Source organism: Calonectris borealis, chromosome 29 (genome assembly GCF_964195595.1).
Source record: "Calonectris borealis chromosome 29, bCalBor7.hap1.2, whole genome shotgun sequence".
NCBI classification, from domain to species: Eukaryota; Metazoa; Chordata; class Aves; order Procellariiformes; family Procellariidae; genus Calonectris; species Calonectris borealis.
This window is the reverse complement of record NC_134340.1, coordinates 2132465-2149946: the sequence shown is the minus strand read 5'-3', so window position 1 is coordinate 2149946 and position 17482 is coordinate 2132465. Positions and strand designations below refer to the sequence as shown.

The following is a 17482-nucleotide window of genomic DNA, read 5'->3' as shown; positions in this document are numbered from 1 at the left end:
CGCCAGATGCCCTTGCAGAAGGTGAGGAGTGAAGACGCTGTTCCCCTCCAACAGCAAGTTTACGAGATGTTGTAGAGCAGCCCCTTTCTCCAAGCACAGCTTGTGCCGGCTTTGCCTGGGACGGGGCAGTGATACCAGTGAGATCGGACAAAGAGATCATGAAGCGGTTGACGTGGAAGTGTAGCCCAAACCGAAAAGGAGAAGTCGTGAGGCTTGTGCATCTCTCCCTGCGCCGCAGGAAAGGATGCCCTGGGCAGACGTGCTGTGGCCAAGCTCACCCTGCCGGCAGCTGCCGGGCGGCGCTGGGTCGCTGACTGCGGCGCAGAGGTGCAAGGGTTGGCAACAGCCTCGGCATCCCCCGCTCCCCTGCGCAGGGAGCAGGGCCCCGGTGGCAGCGACGGCGCAAGGACGGTTCTGGGGGCTCCTCCCCCATCACGCTGCCAGCTGCTCGGGGTGCTGTGCCTGGGGCTGTCGGGGCTCCCGCCGTGCTCCCTACACCCTCCTGCTATCCCGGGACTTGCGGGTCTCTGCTCCCCGCCGGGGTGCGGCGGGCCCCCCCGTCCTGCGCTCACCCAGGGCTGCACCCACAGCAGCGGGGATGCAGAGGTGGGACAAGCCCCCGCGTGGGGCCGGCAGGATGGGGCTTTAGGGGCAAAGCTCTTAACGTGTAAGAGAGGAGGAGGTCCAGGAGCATCAGCTGGAGCAGCCTGGGATTTCTCTGGCTGGGTGAAGTGCTGGGATTTAAATTAATTTCTAGCGTGTGGCTTCCCCCGCTGCCATGTGCCGCTGGCCCCCGTCTGCGCCGCGCTCCTGCCAGCACGGAGGATTAGTGGTTTTTATAGTAAAAGCTCCATTTCAATTTAGCCGGATGAGGCCAATTCCTGCCTGCGAGGGAGAGCACGGGAAGCGCTGCCACCGCTGCCGGACCAGCCAGGGCTGCCAGCCCGGCACAGCGGCTCCCCTGCGCAACCCGCGGCTGCTCCCGGCTCGAGTTGCGATTGATTTGTATTTTCCTTTTCCTCGCACAATTCGTCTCGTGGCTGCTCTCGGCTCCAGTGCACCGAGCCTGGAGTTTAGCAGGGGATGGTGGAGCAGCCCCTGGCACTCGCTGCCCTGGCCCTGCCTGCAGGTAGAACCTAAAAATAGCACCCTCCTGCCTGGAACACGCGCTCACCTCGAGGAGCCGGAGCAGAGCAGCCCCATTCTCCTCCCCGTGCCTCCGCTCCTGCTGCGTCCGTGCGGCTCTGCCCGGCTCCTGGGAGCCCTGGGGATGGCGCAGGGGTCTGGAAGGGGCTGGGGGCTGCCCGTGGGGGCTGGGGCACCGGCCCCTGGCCCCACATGGCTCCGCATGGTTGCATCGGCGGGAGGAGATGGGGCGAGCGGCCGGTGCTCCTGGGGCCAGTTTCAGGCTGCCGCACTCCCTCCCTCGGGAATTGGGATTATTTTCCTCTCCCAGAGCCGATTCCTTCCCGGCCTCTTACCTTGGTCACGGGGAGCCGGAGCCCTCCCCAGCCCTGGCTTCATCCTGCTTCCTCCTGCCCGCGGGGAGCGGTGCGGGATGGAACGACACTAAAATGAACCAGCCCCCTCCTGTGTGAGTATTTATTGGTTTGCAGTGGCTGCCTGGAGCCCGGCACTCCGGCCCCGGGGCCGGCCGGCTCCCCGCGCAGCGGCAGGGAGAAGGCGCGGAGCCCGCGGTCCCTCGCTGTCCCTGGGGCCGGCAGGGAGGGCGGGCGGGCGCCCCGGCACTATTTGGAGGTGGGGGTGCCCTCGCCGAGCTGCAGCAGGGAGTTGGTGGCGTAGTTCTGGAAGAGGGGCTGGAGGAACATGCCGACGGTGCCGAAGACGCAGACGAAAACGAAGATCCACAGGAAGAGGCGATCGATGACCATGGCCACGTACTTCCAGTCCTCGCTCACCTGCGCGGGGCCGGGAGAGACGCCGGGTCAGGCCGCGGCCTCCGGCATCACCGGGCGCTGCCTGTGCTGCTCCTGGCAGGCGGCTGGACTGGGAGCTCGGTGGCTCCGAATCTGCTCCCTCAGCACTGCAGCTCCCAGGGCTGCCTGCCAGCCCGCCGTGGGCCCCGCGGGGCTCGGTCCCCCCGCTGCCGGCCGCGCCGCTGAGCCCGGGAAACTCATCTCCCCGGTGAGCTGAGCTGGGGGGGGGCAGCATCCCCCAACCCTGCAGCCCCGTCTGGGGCCGAGCCTGCCAAAATCTGCAGCCTCACGGTGCCGCGCAGGGTCAGGCCTCCCGGGAGCCTCCCGGGTTTCCCGTGCAACTGGTTCAGGCTGGGGCTGCAGCGGCGGTCGGGGGGGCCGGGGCCGGGCCCCCTGCCCGGGCAGGGGCTGCGGGGGGGTCCCCGGGCATGGGGCTGGGCAGGGACCCCCTTGGTGCTCATGCACGTCCCTTCCTGCGATGCAGCCGTGCACACGCTCTGCACCCCACAGTCGTACGTGCACCCCCCCACCCTGCCTGCACCCCCCCCAGCCCCGCGTGCATCCTGCAGCCCTGCCTATGCTCCGCAGCCCTGCCTGCACCCCACAGCCCTGCCTGCACCCCCCATCCCCTGCCTGCACCCCCCATCCCCTGCCCACCCCCTGCAGCCCTGCCTGCACCCCACAGCCCTGCCTGCAACCCCCATTCCCTGCCCACCCCCTGCAGCCCTGCCTGCACCCCCCATCCCCTGCCCACCCCCTGCAGCTCTGCCTGCACCCCACAGCCCTGCCTGCACCCCACATCCCCTTCCCACCCCCCGCAGCCCTGCCTGCACCCCACAGCCCCGCCTGCACCCCCCATCCCCTGCCCACCCCCTGCAGCCCTGCCTGTACCCCACAGCCCCGCCTGTACCCCACATCCTCTTCCCACCCCCCGCAGCCCTGCCTGCCCCGCCGCGCGCTGCCCGCCCCCGCCCCGACTCACGCTCTGGTCGTCGTCCTCGCTGCGCATGTGGTCGGCGATGAAGCGCACGCCGTCCACCGCCTCCTCCAGCCCGCAGGCGCAGCCGGCCGCGGGGGCCGGCGCCTGCCCCTGCCGCTCCCGGTAGCCGTTAAGCCCCTCGGCCTTGGCAGCGCTGGGGTTGGCGTAGCAGGTGCAGGCGCGGGCGCCGGCCCGGAGGAAGAGGGTGGCGGTGGCGGCGCGCTCCTGGGTGTGGCGGCGCTGGCGCAGGCGCTGGCGCGCGCAGTTCTGCTGCGGCTGCTTCATGAAGAGCAGCGCCGGGAGCTTGCGGAGGAAGAGGGTGCGGACCCAGGGCGGCATGGTGTGCGTGGTGGGCGAGCGGTGGTGCACGTTGAGGACGCAGACGCTGGTGACGATGGAGAAGGTCACCAGCACCATGGTGAACATGAGGTACTTGCCCACCAGCGGCACGTCCAGCGAGGTGGGCGGCACGATCTTGGAGATGAGCAGCAGGAAGACCGTGAGGGCGAGCAGGACAGAGATGCAGAGAGTCATCTTCTCGCCGCAGTCGGACGGCAAGTAGAAGACGAGGATGGCCAGGGAGGTGATGAGGATGCAGGGGATGATGAGGTTGATGGTGTAGAAGAGCGGCTTGCGCCGGATGATGAAGTCGTAGGTGATGTCCACGTAGGTGGAGTCATCAGGGTTCTCGTTGCGCCGTCCCGGCAGCGCCACGATGTCCCACTCGCCGCTGGGCGTGAAGTCGTCCAGGCTGGCCACCTCGCTCTTCAGCACCAGGTCGATCTCGGTGCGGTCGTAGGTCCAGGAGCGGAACTTCATGGTGCAGTTCTGCTGGTCGAAGGGGAAATGCTTCACCTCGATCTTGCACGCGCTCTTGTAGATGGCCGGCGGCAGCCAGAAGATGCTGCCGTCGTAGGAGATCACCGCGTTGGAGTAGAAGGAGACCTCGTACATCCCGTCGGCGCTGGGGCAAAGGCATGCGCTGTCAGCCCTGGCCCTGCCCCAGCGGTGCAACGGCACCGCCCCCGGCCCCGAATGGGGTTGGGGTACGCGTGCCCCCCCCCCAAAAAAAAACCACCTACTTGTTGTAGAGCACCACGTCGGGCAGCCAGATGTGCTTGGAGGGCAGGCGGACCTTCTTCATGTTGTCAAAGTCCTCCGGCTTCCAGGTGAGGCGGTAGTCCTCCCACTCCTGCGGACAGGCAGGCTCAGCCCGGCCCGGCCGCGGGTGGGGGGAGCCCGGGGCAGGGGGGGCTCGGGCAGGGTGGACATGGGGGTCCCACACAGGGTGCAGGGGGGGCTCGGGCAGGGTGGACATGGGGGTCCCACACAGGGTGCAGGGGGAGTCCCAGGGCAGGGTGCAGGGGGGGTGCTGGGGTAGGGTGCACGGGGGTCTCGGGGCAGGATGCAGCAGGGGCCCAGGGCAGGGTGCAGGGGGGTGCAGGGCAGGATGCAGGGAGGTGCCGGGGCAGGGTGCAGGGGGGTTCTGGGGCAGGGTGCAGGGGGGGTTCAGGGCAGGGTGCAGGGGGGGGGCAGGGCAGGGTGCAGGGGGGGTGCAGGGCAGGGTGCAGGGGGGTCCCAGGGCAGGGTGCAGGGGGGTGCTGGGGTAGGGTGCAGGGGGAGTCCCAGGGCAGGGTGCAGAGGGGGTGCAGGGCAGGGTGCAGGGGGTCCCAGGGCAGGGTGCAGGGGGGGTGCAGGGCAGGGTGCAGGGGGGTCCCAGGGCAGGGTGCAGGGGGGTGCAGGGCAGGATGCAGGGAGGTGCCAGGGCAGGGTGCAGAGGGTCCTAGGGCAGGATGCAGCAGGGGCCCAGGGCAGGGTGCAGGGGGGTGCAGGGCAGGGTGCAGGGAGGTGCCAGGGCAGGGTGCAGGGAGTTCCCAGGGCAGGGTGCAGGGGGGGTTCAGGGCAGAGTGCAGGGGGGTTCCGGGGCAGGCCGCAGCAGGGGCCCGGGGCAGGGTGCAGGGAGTTCCTAGGGCAGGGTGCAGGGGGGGTTCAGGGCAGGGTGCTACGGGGTGCTGAGGCAGGGTGCAGGGGGGTTCTGGGGCAGGGTGCAGGGCGGGTGCAGGGCAGGGTGCAGGGGGGGCCCAGGGCAGGGTGCAGGGGGGCCCAGGGCACGGTGCAGGGGGGGCCCAGGGCAGGGTGCAGGGGGGGCCCAGGGCAGGGTGGCCATGGCAGAGTCCAGGGCTCCCACCTGGGTCAGCCAGACGTTGGTGGTCATGATCTGCTCCCGCTCGTGCTGCCGAGAGAGAGAGAAGCCGGTTACTCGGGGTGCTGGGGAGGGGGCTGCAGGGCCCCCTCCCTTCCCCGGGGGACGGGGGAGCAGAGCCCTCGCCAACTCACCACGCTGATGAGCTGCGCCAGCGACACCATCAGCTGCACGGTCACCAGCTGGGAGCCGTTGGTCGCCGGCCGGATCAGCTTGTTGTAGCGCGCGGGGTCCAGCAGATACTCCACCAGCCGCTCCTCCGTGTCCGTGCCCAGGCTCCCTGGGGTGCGGCGGGAGGCTGAGCCCCACGGCGGCGAGCAGGGCCCCCCGGCAGGGTCCGGACCCCCCCCCGCCCCGGGGGCTGAGCCTGTGCCTGCCCCGGGGGTCTGGGCCTCCAGCTCGAGGGTGGGGGTGCGGGGGTGCGGGTGTCACAGCCGGGCACAGGCTGCTCTCAGGGCAGGGGGGAACCGTGGGGGGGAGATGGGGGGACCCGGGGGGCTGCGGTGCCTGGGAAGGAGCAGCTCCGGGTGGGTCTGGGCAGGGCCCGGAGCCCCGGTGCTGCCGGACAGCCTGAGGCTGGGTGCCCCCCTCTGCCCGTCCCTGCCCGCCGCCGGCACCGCCCCGGCGCAGCGGTTCGGGCAGCCGGAGCCCCGGGGCCGGTACCGGCTCCACGCCGGGTCTGTACGGGGTCGGTACCGGGGCGGTGCTGGACGGTCCTGTGCAACAGGCGCAGCCCCGGGGCCCGGCCCGGTCCGGTCCCCTCCCCGCCGGTGCCGGTGCCCGCCCCCCCCCCCGGCACTTACGTCTGAGGGCGGCGAGGAGGCAGAGGACGCGGAGCAGCGCCATGGGGGCGGCCCGGTGCCGCTGCCGGTGCCGGTGCCGCTGCCGGTGCCCGGGCGCTGTCCCCGGTGCTGGCCGCGCTCTCCGCGGTGCTGGAGCCGGCGGCGGCAGCGGCCCGGGCGGGGCGGCCCCGGGCGGGAGGCGGTGCCGGGCGCTGCGCCGGGGCCGCCCCGCGCTCCCCGCTCCGCCGCCGTCACCGCCGCCGTCAGCGGCCCCGGGGCCGCCCCCCGACCTCCGCCCCGGGGACACCGGAGGAGCAGCGGGCACCGCGGGGGGGGCCGGGCTCCTCCAACCCTCCGCCCCACCGGGGTCCAGCCCCCGCCGCCCCCGCTCCCTGCACGGTCCCAGCGGAGTCGGGAACGGAGCGGGGAGCGGAGGGGCGGGGAAGCTCGCGGGCAGATCCCGGAGCCCCCCCCGGCCCCGCCACACACCGGGGGGGGTCTCAGGCCCCGGGACCCCCCGGACCTTAGGGACCCCTCAGGCCACCCCGGGCCCCCCGGGCTCCAGCCCCCCCCACCCCCGCCGATGCCCCCCCTCCGCCGGTGCCCCCCCCCCGGCCGTCACGTGACCCCTCCCGGCCAGGGGCGGGGCGACCGGGAAGGGCGAGCTCCGCCCCCTCACTTTCCGGGGTTCCTGCTTAACGTCACTTCCGGCTCGGCGGCGCCTCGCCCGGTTGCGCCAGCGCTTCCGGCGGTTGCGGTCCCGCCCCTTCCGCTGGCGGCGGGAGGGGTCACTTCCGGAGAGCGGGGCCGTCCCGCCGCCATCTTGGGCCGGCTCCGGGGGCTGCGGCGGCGGCGGCGGCGGAGCGGGTCCCTCCATGGGAAGATGCAGCGGGCGGGGGCGGAGGAGGCGGCGGGGTCGCAGGCGGCGGCGGGGGGGCCCGGGCGGAGCGGGGCCGAGGTGGCGGCGGCCCCCGCCGGGCGGCTCCTGAGGCGGGAGCTGCGGCTGCTCGAGTCCATCTTCCACCGGGGCCACGAGCGGTTCCGCATCGGCAGCGCCTGCCCCGACGAGATCAGCTGCGAGTTCGTCCCGGGGGCCGGGGCCCGCGCCGGTGCCTCCGCCTCCCGGGGGCCGCCGCCGGGGCCCGTCCGCATCCACTGCAACATCACGGTGAGGCCCGGGGTGGGGGGGGGGACGGACACCGGCCCGGTGCGACGGGCCCTGGCTCCGGGGGCCACCCGCGGGGGCGGCCCTGGGACCGAGAGGGCACCCCGACCCGGTTCGGGGAGCCAACCGGAGCGGGGGCCGGGGCTGCCCGACCGTTGGGCCACGGCGGCGCGGTGGAGCCTGGCGCCGTTGCGGGGGTGGGGGACCGGCCCGGCTTGGGGCGAGCTGGGCCCGGGCCCCGCCGTCCTCTGGGGCGAGCTGCGGGGCAAGGGGAGACCGAGGCCAGGCTCAGGCGGCCGCGGGGGGGGCCGCCTCCGGCCTCCCACCTTCCCGGGGCCCGAGCTCCGTGGGGCTCCCTTCACCGGGAAGCCTCTCCCAGCAGAACCCGGAGCCTTCACCCTCGACCGGGCGCAGGCAGGGCCGGGGGGGGCAGCTGCCTGGTAGCGCTTGGGGGGACACAGGGTGTCCCTTCCTCCCCTGTATGAGACTCTGTGCCCCCCCTTTTCCGTGCTTGCCCTGGGTTTTTTTGGGGAGGGGGTCCCAGGTGGCCCTGCCCAGCGATGCCTGGAAGAGGGGGTACCCGCGGCATCAGCGTCGGGCTCTTCACATCCGCTCTGGCTCGTCCCCGCCTGGGTTTTAGGGGATCCCGGTTCTGGGTCGGTTTGCAACGGGGTGCGGATCCCATCTCGCGTGGCGAGTTCCAGCCGGTATCGCGGCTCCAGACGAGGAGCAGCGGAGCGTGGAAAGCCCCCGGTGCAGACGCCGAACGAGGCCGGTGTCCGGGATTTTCCAGAGGGGCGACTCGGGAGCGTTGTCGGAGGCCGTCGGCGGCTTTGCCCTGGATTAAAGGCGCCTGCTTGGCCTCTGCCCCTGCGCGGGTGCTGTCGGCTCGTGCGCGCCTGATTCTTCTCCTGCAGCGCTTCTGCTCCAGAGCTGGCGAGGCGAGAGGCCCGTGGGGCAGCGGGAAACACCCTCGGTGTCCTGCTTTAACCGCTTTCCCACCCCCAAAGGCCCCGGTGACCAAAGGGGTGGCCAAAACGTCACCACCCTCCGTATTCCACCCCGCTCCCGCGGGCTGGGGGGAAGCGGCACAGAGCTGAGCCAGATCAGCACGGTTGGAGCCGGGGTTTGTTTTGCCCTCGGCCCCGGGATTAGCCTGGAGGGTGGATGCAGTCACTCGTGGGCTGTTCCGCTGAGCTCTGCGGTCCGCAGGGATCCGTTTGCAGGAGACGTGGGGCTGCAGCTCCCTGTGCTGCCTGGCTCGCTGCTCTGTTCCCCGCCGGCCGCATCGGTGGGACGGAGGCAGTTGCGGCAGCTCAAACACCACCTTCTCCTTTTCTCCAGGAGTCTTATCCAGCTGTTCCCCCGATATGGTCTGTGGAGTCGGACGATCCGAACCTGGCAGCTATCCTGGAGAGGCTGGTGGAAGTCAGGAAAGGAAATACGCTGGTGAGGGGATGCTGCCTGGGGAGAGGGGAGGGGTGGCGAGACGCCGGCTGCTTCAGGAGGGTAAAATCCCTGCTGCGTGCCTGCGACCGCCCGAGGAGGGGGGTGCGTCTGGTCTCATAAGGGTTCAGGAAATTTGGGATGAGCAGCTCTGACTTCTCTTGAGTTTGATGCTGGGGTGTGATTTTTCCCCCCCCGTGTCTGCTGCCGCTTGGAGCGGGAAGGAGCGGCCTCCAGGCCGTCGCTCGCTCGTTTGCGAGGGAAAGCGTTGCGGCGCTGGGGACGGCTGAGGCTTAGCTTGGCGTGTGGGTCTCTGCGCTTCTTTGACGCTTGTCTGGTCTCTGGACAGCTTTTGCAGCACCTGAAGCGAATAATCTCCGACCTGTGCAAACTCTACAACCTCCCCCAACATCCAGATGTTGAAATGCTGGATCAGCCTCTGCCGGCAGAACAGGTGAGTGACTCGGCAGGAGACTTCCTAAGCTCATAAAACGAGTTCCCTGGAGTTTGCTTTAGAGGCTGAGGCTTCCTAACCCCCGAAGGAGGAACGCAGCAGGTGAGGTGTTGATCTCCTCTCCCTGGGGTGGATTCCTGTCCTGGGTGATGCCTGCTCTGTTGGGCCTCGGTGCTGTTTAGCTGCTCTGGCGTAGTTTCCTATAAAAGTTCACTCTGCTTTTAACTTGGTTCTGCTCATAAAGCCCTGTTCGACCTTGCCTCAGAAGTATCTGGGAAGGCAGGAGAGCGTCGCTTCAGGAAGCTGATGGTGCGATCTTTGTCCTTTTGTCCCCGCAGAGCACACAGGAAGAGGTGTCCTCTGAAGAGGAAGATGAAGAGATGCCAGAGGTAAGTGCCACCTCGCTGTCTGAGGAAGTACACCGGAGAGCCGAGCACGGGGAGATGCCCGCTGAAAGGTGCGAGGGCACAGGGATCGTGTCTGGGAGGAGCTCATGGAGTCCAGACAGGGAAGACCCCGCTGTTTGGCTCAAAGGCTGGATTGTTCTCAGCGTTTTCCTGCTGAGCCGCGGATGGGAGCGATGTCTTCTCGGCGCAGCAGCAGCCGAGCGGTGTAGCCGTGGCCTCCAAAGGCACGCAGATGAGCTGCGAGCGGAGCCCCTTGGACAACTTCTCTCTCGGCTCACGCTGCTGTGCTCTAGAGCCTGAAATTTACTCACGCGCGATGGGATTTCCGGGTTGCCGTTGCTGGCGGGGAAATCACACCGTGAAAACGGGACTCCCGCAGAGAGGATTAGGTAGGATGGCTGAGTGTGCGAGCGAGCTAATTGGCAAGAGCGGCAGAGGCAGCCATACTTCGTTACAGGCTGAGAATATCATGCTGCAAAACCCACAGACTTGGGTTGTTTGGTTTGCGGTTTAGAGATCTCTAGAAGTGGGTGGAATAATCTTGAATCTCCATGGTGACGTTTAGCGATGCCTCGCACGCTTCTCCTGGGGTGAGAGAGGCACGGGCACCGAGTCAGCAGCACCGCAGAACCTGGGGGCAGGTCACTTAGCAGCAGCACGCCTCGCGGTTGTTGGGGTTTTCGCAAAGTTAATAGCTTGCTAAATCAAGGCTGGCCTTTGCCAAGGTCCCCGGAGAAAATGAGGAGGCTTAAACTGGTACCAGCGTAACCTCGCATATCTGCTGCTTGGTGGCAAATTTGTGATGTGTGAGTCGTCATGCTCCTGTGGGCTGGAAAAGAAATCCTTGGGAAGAATCCTTGGAGCGTTCCCCTTCGTGCTTTCTGCTAACACCGTGTGTCGTTGTGCAGGGACAACGCTCTCGCTTAGAGCAAAGGTTTCTTGCCGAGCGGTTGGGTTTGTTGGGCCGTGTCAGAAAAGCAGAGCAGCAGAGCCGTGCCCTGGTGCAGAGATGCATTATGCAGGTTAATCTACTCGAGGGATTTTCTAGGAGGATCTATTTTCCTGTGTGACAGTCTAAAAATGTCAAAGCCCTTCCAAAAATGCTGCTCATCCAGAATAGCAGCCGCTAGCCTGGAGAGGCCGAAGTAAACACTGGTTCAGAGGATTTAATACCGGCGCTGGAGCTGTGCGTACCCACAGCCGCTTGCAGGCAGCTGAACCCTGAGCCGCTGTGCGTGGGGAGAGATCTCTGCAGTGGCCCCTGATTGCTGCGACTGCTTTTTACTGGTTATTAACATCGGGGTCTTGCACACGACGAGCGTTGTTGTGGAAGGGGATGAGGGGCAGAGCCTCTGCCGGGGTTAGGGAGAGCACCGAGGGCGCGCTGTGCGGCGGAGAGCTGAGCTGATCTACAAAGAGCCTCCAGACACGCTGTGAAACGTCACCTCTTTTTGAGGGGAAAACATCCCACGCCACTGAATTTTGTGCGTGAGATTGTCTTCTTCTCGTGCTGCTGGCAACCTGTGTTCGTGTTGGGTTTTCGCTCGTGAAGGGGGAACGGCGCGGCACTGCGCCGAGTGCCTGCGCTTTGTTCCAGCCGTCCCGAAACGCGGCACGGGGCTGTTTGAGCCACGTGCGTGCCGAGATGCAAGCGCCCTTCAGTTACATGGGGCTCGTTGGGGAGCATATGTAAGATTAATGGCTAATTATAAACAGGCATGAGACTTGGCAGGGAAGAATCCGGCGAACAAAGAGCTTGTATGAGTCCAATTTAATTCTGGAAAGGGAATTGTGCCGCTCTGCCTGCTGGCTTTGGTACGGGAGGACGGCGGGGGCCCAGTGCCGGCAACTTCCTCTCTGAGCATGTGTCTTGTGTCTTCCACACCGTTGGGACTTCCTGGGGAGGGAGATTTGCACCGGGAATCCTTCCTGGTTCAGGGCAGCTTCCGTCTGCAGTTCTCGGAGCAGGGAGGAGCGAAGACGCGTCTCCTACTGGCTCTCCTCTCCCCTTCCCAGGACACCGAGGACTTGGACCACTATGAGATGAAAGAGGAAGAGCCAGCAGATGGGAAGAAGACAGAGGATGAAGGCATTGGGAAGGAAAACCTGGCCATTTTAGAGAAAATAAAAAAGAACCAGAGGCAAGATTACTTAAATGTACGTGTCGCCCGGCGGGCGGGCGGGTTGGGGAAGCAGAGGGACCCGAGGGCGAGAGCGATGGAGGCACCTGCTAGCCCTAAATCAAAGGGGCCGTCTCTGGCCAAAGGTACAGCGGTGGCTCTCAGGGGCTGGCGTGGCTGATGCAGAGAAGTCTGTGAACTGCCTCAGCAACTCAGGGAAGTAAGTGTGGGCCTCAGGTGCCCCCGAGGCATCGGTGCTACGTGGGGCAGCCTTCCTGCAGTGAGATCTGGGGTTCCCCGCTGCTCCCGGGGAAGCTGCGCCTCGCTTTGGGCCGTGGAGGTGGCTGGTGGGTTGTGCTTTTATACCCCTGGGCTGAGATTCTTGGGCAGTTGAGGGGGCACGGAGGCGTTTCTGCTGCAGCTGCGCTGCCGGGGGTGGCATATTTGGGGCGAGGGAAGTTGCGGTAGGGGGAAAGGGGAAGACTGAGAGGTGGGAGACAGGGTAGGGTCTAGTTTAGAGGCCGGACGGGAGTTGTAGCTCAGACGTTGGCCTCGTAGAGCAACAGCCGTGGTGGGTGCAGTGCAACAATGCAACTTCCCTTCTCCCAAATTCCTCGTAGGGTGCAGTGTCTGGGTCTGTGCAGGCCACCGACCGGCTAATGAAGGAGCTCAGGGATATTTACCGATCACCAAGTTTCAAGGGCGGTAAGTACTGCGGGGAGCTCGAGGGAGGGGGGCTGCTGCTCCGCGGTTCGTGCCGGGGTTTTCCTCGTCGTTCCGGGTGGCACCTAATGGACCTTAGAGCTGTTCTGCGCTGCCCAGCTGTGGAGAGGATCTCCGGGCTGTGGTGGTTATGGCTCTGTTCCCTGCCAGTGCTGGATGGAAGCGAGGAGCGTGCTGTGGGTGGGGGGATTATCTGGCTTTGAGGCTGGTGGTGCTCCTACCCCTTTCCTGAGCCCCAGCACTCAGGGAGAGGGCAGTCGTAGGAAAACTGCTGCCCTCGGGACGGTTCTTTTCAGGGGGGTCTGTGCCAGGCTGAGGATGTGCTGCAGGGCCAAGGGGATTTGAAACCTGGGTGGCGGCTCGACCGCCTGGTCTGTCTCCCCCTGTAGTGACACAGCTCCTCTCTGCCTTGCAGGATACTATGCAGTTGAACTAGTGAACGACAGCCTGTACGATTGGAACGTCAAACTCCTGAAGTAGGTGGCATAGCTTGGGATCATGCAACTGTGGGTGGATCTTGGTGGTGGGACCAAAACGTCCCCCGTGAGCCAGAGGGGAAGTGAGCAGGGCAGGGGAGCACCTGGCAGGCCTTGGGTTAGCCTCTCCCGGGCAGCTTGTTTGCTGTCTCCGCATCAGAAAGGAGATGACATCTCCAGAGAAAGATGAGACAATCTGAGGGCTCTGCAAGTCTGTCTGCTGTTCCTAGAGTCCTGGAAGAGGTGCATCAGACAAAACCCCGAGCTTTCACACCCTCCAGACACCAGTGCTGCCTTTTCCTTGGGCCAGGCAGTCTTTATTTTTAAGCTGGCAGCATGCAAAAAGGGTGTGATGGTCTTCTCCGCAAACCGGGAGCAGAATGCTGACAGCCCGTGCTGTCGCTGCCCTCTGGGTGAGAACCTGAGGGCCCCCGTGGCAGCCAGGTTGTGCAGGTACAGTAGCTCTGGGGTTCGGCGGCAGTGAGCGCGGCTGACTTGAGGTGCACGACCTTAACTCTGACCCTCTGGGCTCTTCCTTCGGCAGGGTTGACGAGGATAGCGCTTTGCACAACGATCTCCAGATCCTCAAAGAGAAAGAAGGAACAGATTTCATCCTCCTAAACTTCTCCTTTAAAGTAAGGCTTCCCATACCTCCCCCTCCTCAAATACGCCTGCCTCGGCGAGTCGTCAGAGAAGATGTTTCTCAACAGCTTTGCTTCCCTTCTCTTGTTGCAGGATAACTTTCCTTTTGATCCACCGTTCGTAAGGGTCGTGTCCCCGGTGCTGTCAGGGGGGTAAGTAACTGTTTGCCTGTCTCTGCTCACCGAGGTCTCCAGCTCTGCTTCCTGCAGCAGTTTTCACTAAGAGTTTATCCAGCGCTGCGCGGTCCCGTAATCTCCCCGATAACGAGTTTGCGGTAGCTCTCCCGGGAAGCGTAGACAGGGGGGGCGGATTTCGTTTTGTGTATTTTTTTCCATCTGAGATCTCCCCTGAGAAAACGGTCCATCTCCGGAGCAGCGGGTGGGTGAGGCTGTGTCTGTTTCTGGCGTAACTTTGCCCGATTCCTTCCCCAAGGTATGTTCTGGGTGGCGGTGCCATCTGCATGGAGCTACTTACGAAACAGGTGGGTACTGGCCGGTACCTGGCCTCGGGGAGCTGCTGCTGCCTTGTATTCCTGCTGGCAGCCGAATCCTGCCTGTACCCCTGGCCGGGAGCTGCCTGGCGTGGCTTTGCGATGCCTGTGCCGGGCTCGGGAAGGCCCTTTCCTCGCTGTGGGGAAGCGCAGCCCCTGGCCGGGGGGTCCCGTCCGCGCTGGCCTCACCGTGTTGCGCTCTGTCCCTCAGGGCTGGAGCAGCGCATACTCCATCGAGTCGGTGATTATGCAGATCAGCGCAACTCTGGTGAAAGGGAAAGCGCGAGTACAATTTGGAGCCAATAAGGTAGGGCCCGGTCAGGGTAGGAGAACGTGGGGAGCGGTCGGTAGCGGGATGGAGGCAGATGAGCGACCAACCGGCTCTGCGGCGGCGTGGTTCGCGTAGGGAAGGCGTGTGGGACGACTCGCACCGCGTTCTGGCTGGACTGAGAGTCGCCCTGGCTTCCCTTGCAGAATCAGTACAGCCTGACAAGAGCACAGCAGTCCTACAAGTCCCTGGTTCAGATCCACGAGAAGAATGGTAAGGGCTGAGGGAGGGGGCCTGCGTTTCCCCTTGCTGGTCGGGGCTCCCCCAGACGAGCTGCTTGAGGCTTTTTCTGCCCCAAGCGCAGAGATTACCTGGAACGAGATGGCAGCCGGCAACGGCAGCCGCTCTCTAACGCAGAGCGCGTGGCTGCAGCATCCCTCTGCGCTTCCCCGCTGGGCTCCTTCGGCTGTAACTGGAGGCAGCCCGTCGTTGTCCGGGTGGTGTCGGGAAGTAACTGGGAGAGAAAGCCTCCCGGTAATCTGGGAGACGTGGCCCTTTGGGAGTGGGACTTGGCGTGCTTGTGCTGCCGCTCTCGGCAGCTTTTCCAGGCGTAGGTTCGCGTTCCCGGTGCAGCTTCGTCCCTCACGGATCTCTCTCCTTGTTTCAGGCTGGTACACACCGCCCAAGGAGGACGGCTAGCACGGATGCTGCAGGACCTATCTGATTATCTTCTGGATGCTCTACTTGGATCTTAACGACGCCTCTCGGCTTTCTCCCAGGATGTAATAGCTCTGCCTGTTGCAGGACAATAATGGCTGTTAAAAACTCTAAATAAAAAAACTGTTTAAGCAGTTGGACTGACGTAAAACACTTGCTGGAGCCTTGCTAGCAGGCATTCTTGTTAAAACAAACTTTTGAGCCTCTTGTATCGCTGGAAAACTTCCGACTCTACTCCAGTCTAGAGCGTCCTCCTTACCTATGCTATGGATTTAATTTATTTTCTTATTTCATGTACACTGCTTTTTTTTGTTACAGTGTATGGATGTGTATGGAAAATGTATCTTTGGAGAAAAATTACAGTTTGTTAATTTGAAGATGCTGGTCTGACTAATTTTTTTTTTTTTCCAAGCTGCTGCTGGGTGGATCGTACCCCGCGCCGGCAGCGGCGGGGAGCAAACCCCTTTGCAGCGGCCGTGCCGCGCCGCGTCTTCAGCCCCGGTGCTGTGGCGGGGCGGTGGATGGAGCCGAGGGGCACAGGACCGGCCCGGATCTCTTGGTGCTGGCTGCGAAGCCCCCGGACACGCCACGCGGGAAGGTCTGGAACAGCCGCCTTGGAAGAAAAAAACCCTTTTTTTTCGGCAACAAGGGAGCAGGGCTTCTGTCCCCTTCTCCCCTCGACCAAGAACAGACTTTTCTCTGTGTAAACTGCGAACTTGCACCTCTGGAAGTGGAGAGGGGAAGATCTGTAAGGCTGTCCTCTGTCCTCCTGTGGATGAGGGGTTTGCAGGCGCAGGGCTGCCAGCTCTCGCCCCAAACTTCTCCGTGTCCTGTCTCGCCAAGCAGTAAGGGATGACCTGTAATTGCTGCGCTGCGGCTGAAAGCTGCTGAGGGAAGGGGAGTGGGGGCAGTGCTGGGTGCGATCGCCGCTCTCGTCCCTGCCCGGGACTTGCTCCTGCAGCAAGTGGCCGGGTTCCGAAGGGTTTTAATTTATTTTTCCTCCTCAAGCCATCGTTCCTGCTCGGCTCAACGCTACAGGGCTGAGCCCCAGCCCTGGGTGGAAGGCGTTGCTGCAGTCGTGCCCTGTTGCTTCAATCCCTGTTCCTTGCTCCAAGCCCCTCTGCTCTCTCCTGAGGCCGCTGGAAGGAGATTTGGGTGTCGGGAGCTCCTCTAACTCCTGGTGCTGTGTCCTCGGCTGGAGGGCATAGCTGACTCGTTAGTGTCAAAGCCTGACCGTCAGTATTAATTCACTGTGTTTGAATAAAAGTTATTAGAAAATCAAAGGGCCTCAGAAGAAGTCCATTATCTCCTCCAGCAGCTGTTCCCCTCTTCAGGCTTTGTCCTGCTCCGAGCCTTGGAATAAAAAGATGCTGTAGGAGAGGGATTACTGATGGCTGCTCCGCGCCTGCCGCAGGAGCGGCTCCGCCCGCTGCCAAGGACTATTTTTAAGCGCTTTGCTGAAGGACCGGAGGGTTTGCGACACTGAGCAGCTCTGCCCTGCCCTGTGCTTGGCTCCTCCGCCCCGGACCAGCACCCGGTGGGGTCCTGGGCCCTCCCCAGCCCCACTCCCGGTGCCTGGTGCTGGGGGGGACAGAGGCAGCCGCACTCCGCTCCCCTCTTCAGCTCAGTTAGCACCAAGGAACCTGCTGGGTAGGGGGGTGAAGCTGCTTTAATGAAGGTTTAAAAAGCTTGCGGTGTTGCTCTTTGGTGAGGCGGGGGCTGCGCCCGCCGACCCCAGTGATGGGGTTGGGTTTGACTTGGCTGGGAGAGCTCGCGGCACGTGCGCTCCCGAATCCTGGTGGCTTTCCAGGCTGGGATGAGCGGGAGAGTTGAACAGGGCCCTTGCAGGACCCTCCGCCGCTCGGATCCTGACCTGGCGGGCGTTGAGGCTGCAAGCGCGGCAGGAGCAGCGCGAGCTGGCGCCTGGCAGGCGTCTGCCTGTCCCGTCTGTTCTCACCCGCCCGAGCGTCAGGATCCATCTCGCTCCGAGACGGGCTCAGCGCTCATCACCACCGCGCTGGCTCGGCTCTTGTTTTGGCTTCTCGGGGAAGCAGGCGCGCGGTGCCATCTGTCACCGCTGCCGGAGACGCTCCCGCAGCCTTCCCCTGCGGGAGCTGGCAGGGGACGGAGACGGGGAGAGACTTCCCAAAGGAGACGCGTGGATGGCGCGTCGTGGGGAACGCCGCCGCGGCACAAAGCCACCGAGACGGTGCTGCCTGCGCGTCTGTCCTGCTGTTGAGGCCCCCGAAAAGAATAAGGGGGGGATTTAAATCTGCCAAGGAAAGAAAACAAACCAGCGCTTTTCACGTTAAGCTAGCACCCGAGTTTACCGATGGAGGCACAGAGTTTTCCTTGGCCTCAAGAAGGCGAAGCTGAAGCCGGCCAAGATCCCACCGCCAGTTCGGGCGCCAGCCTAGCAGCGGCGCCTCGCCACCGCGAGGTGCATCCTGCCCAGCAGTGCCGGCGAGGAAATTGCCACCGCTTCCTACGGCGCTGCCGGTGACCCTGCACCGCTGCTGCCCAGCGCCCCGGCACCTCCCTGCACAGGGACCAGTCATCCCTGGGTCTGTTCTCCCAGTGCCCCCTGGCAGGACCCCGCCATGGGTAGGAGCTGGCCGGTCCTTGGGGACATTCTCCAGCCCCTGCAAACAGGAGGAGCCGGTGTCCTGCCCC

The 17482-nt window shown here is 64.9% G+C and overlaps 2 protein-coding genes across 2 annotated transcripts; one reads left to right on the top strand and one right to left on the bottom strand.

Moving 5' to 3' along the window:
* Window positions 1–1576: 1576 nt before the first annotated feature.
* Window positions 1577–6133, bottom strand: CHRNB2 (cholinergic receptor nicotinic beta 2 subunit). Its single transcript, XM_075175868.1, has 6 exons — window positions 5923–6133; window positions 5254–5399; window positions 5105–5149; window positions 3999–4108; window positions 2920–3880; window positions 1577–1919 (listed from the first exon to the last, which is right to left on the bottom strand). Exons 1-6 carry the CDS (start codon window positions 5963–5965, stop codon window positions 1749–1751), a joined length of 1476 nt encoding a protein of 491 aa, XP_075031969.1. The 5' UTR covers window positions 5966–6133; the 3' UTR covers window positions 1577–1748.
* Window positions 6134–6769: 636 nt separating this feature from the next.
* Window positions 6770–15186, top strand: UBE2Q1 (ubiquitin conjugating enzyme E2 Q1). The gene is made up of 13 exons (XM_075133464.1): window positions 6770–7069; window positions 8411–8515; window positions 8862–8966; window positions 9305–9355; window positions 11390–11530; window positions 12114–12198; window positions 12632–12692; window positions 13237–13327; window positions 13428–13486; window positions 13767–13815; window positions 14036–14131; window positions 14299–14365; window positions 14760–15186. Exons 1-13 carry the CDS (start codon window positions 6785–6787, stop codon window positions 14789–14791), a joined length of 1227 nt encoding a protein of 408 aa, XP_074989565.1. The 5' UTR covers window positions 6770–6784; the 3' UTR covers window positions 14792–15186.
* The last annotated feature ends 2296 nt before the right edge of the window (window positions 15187–17482 follow it).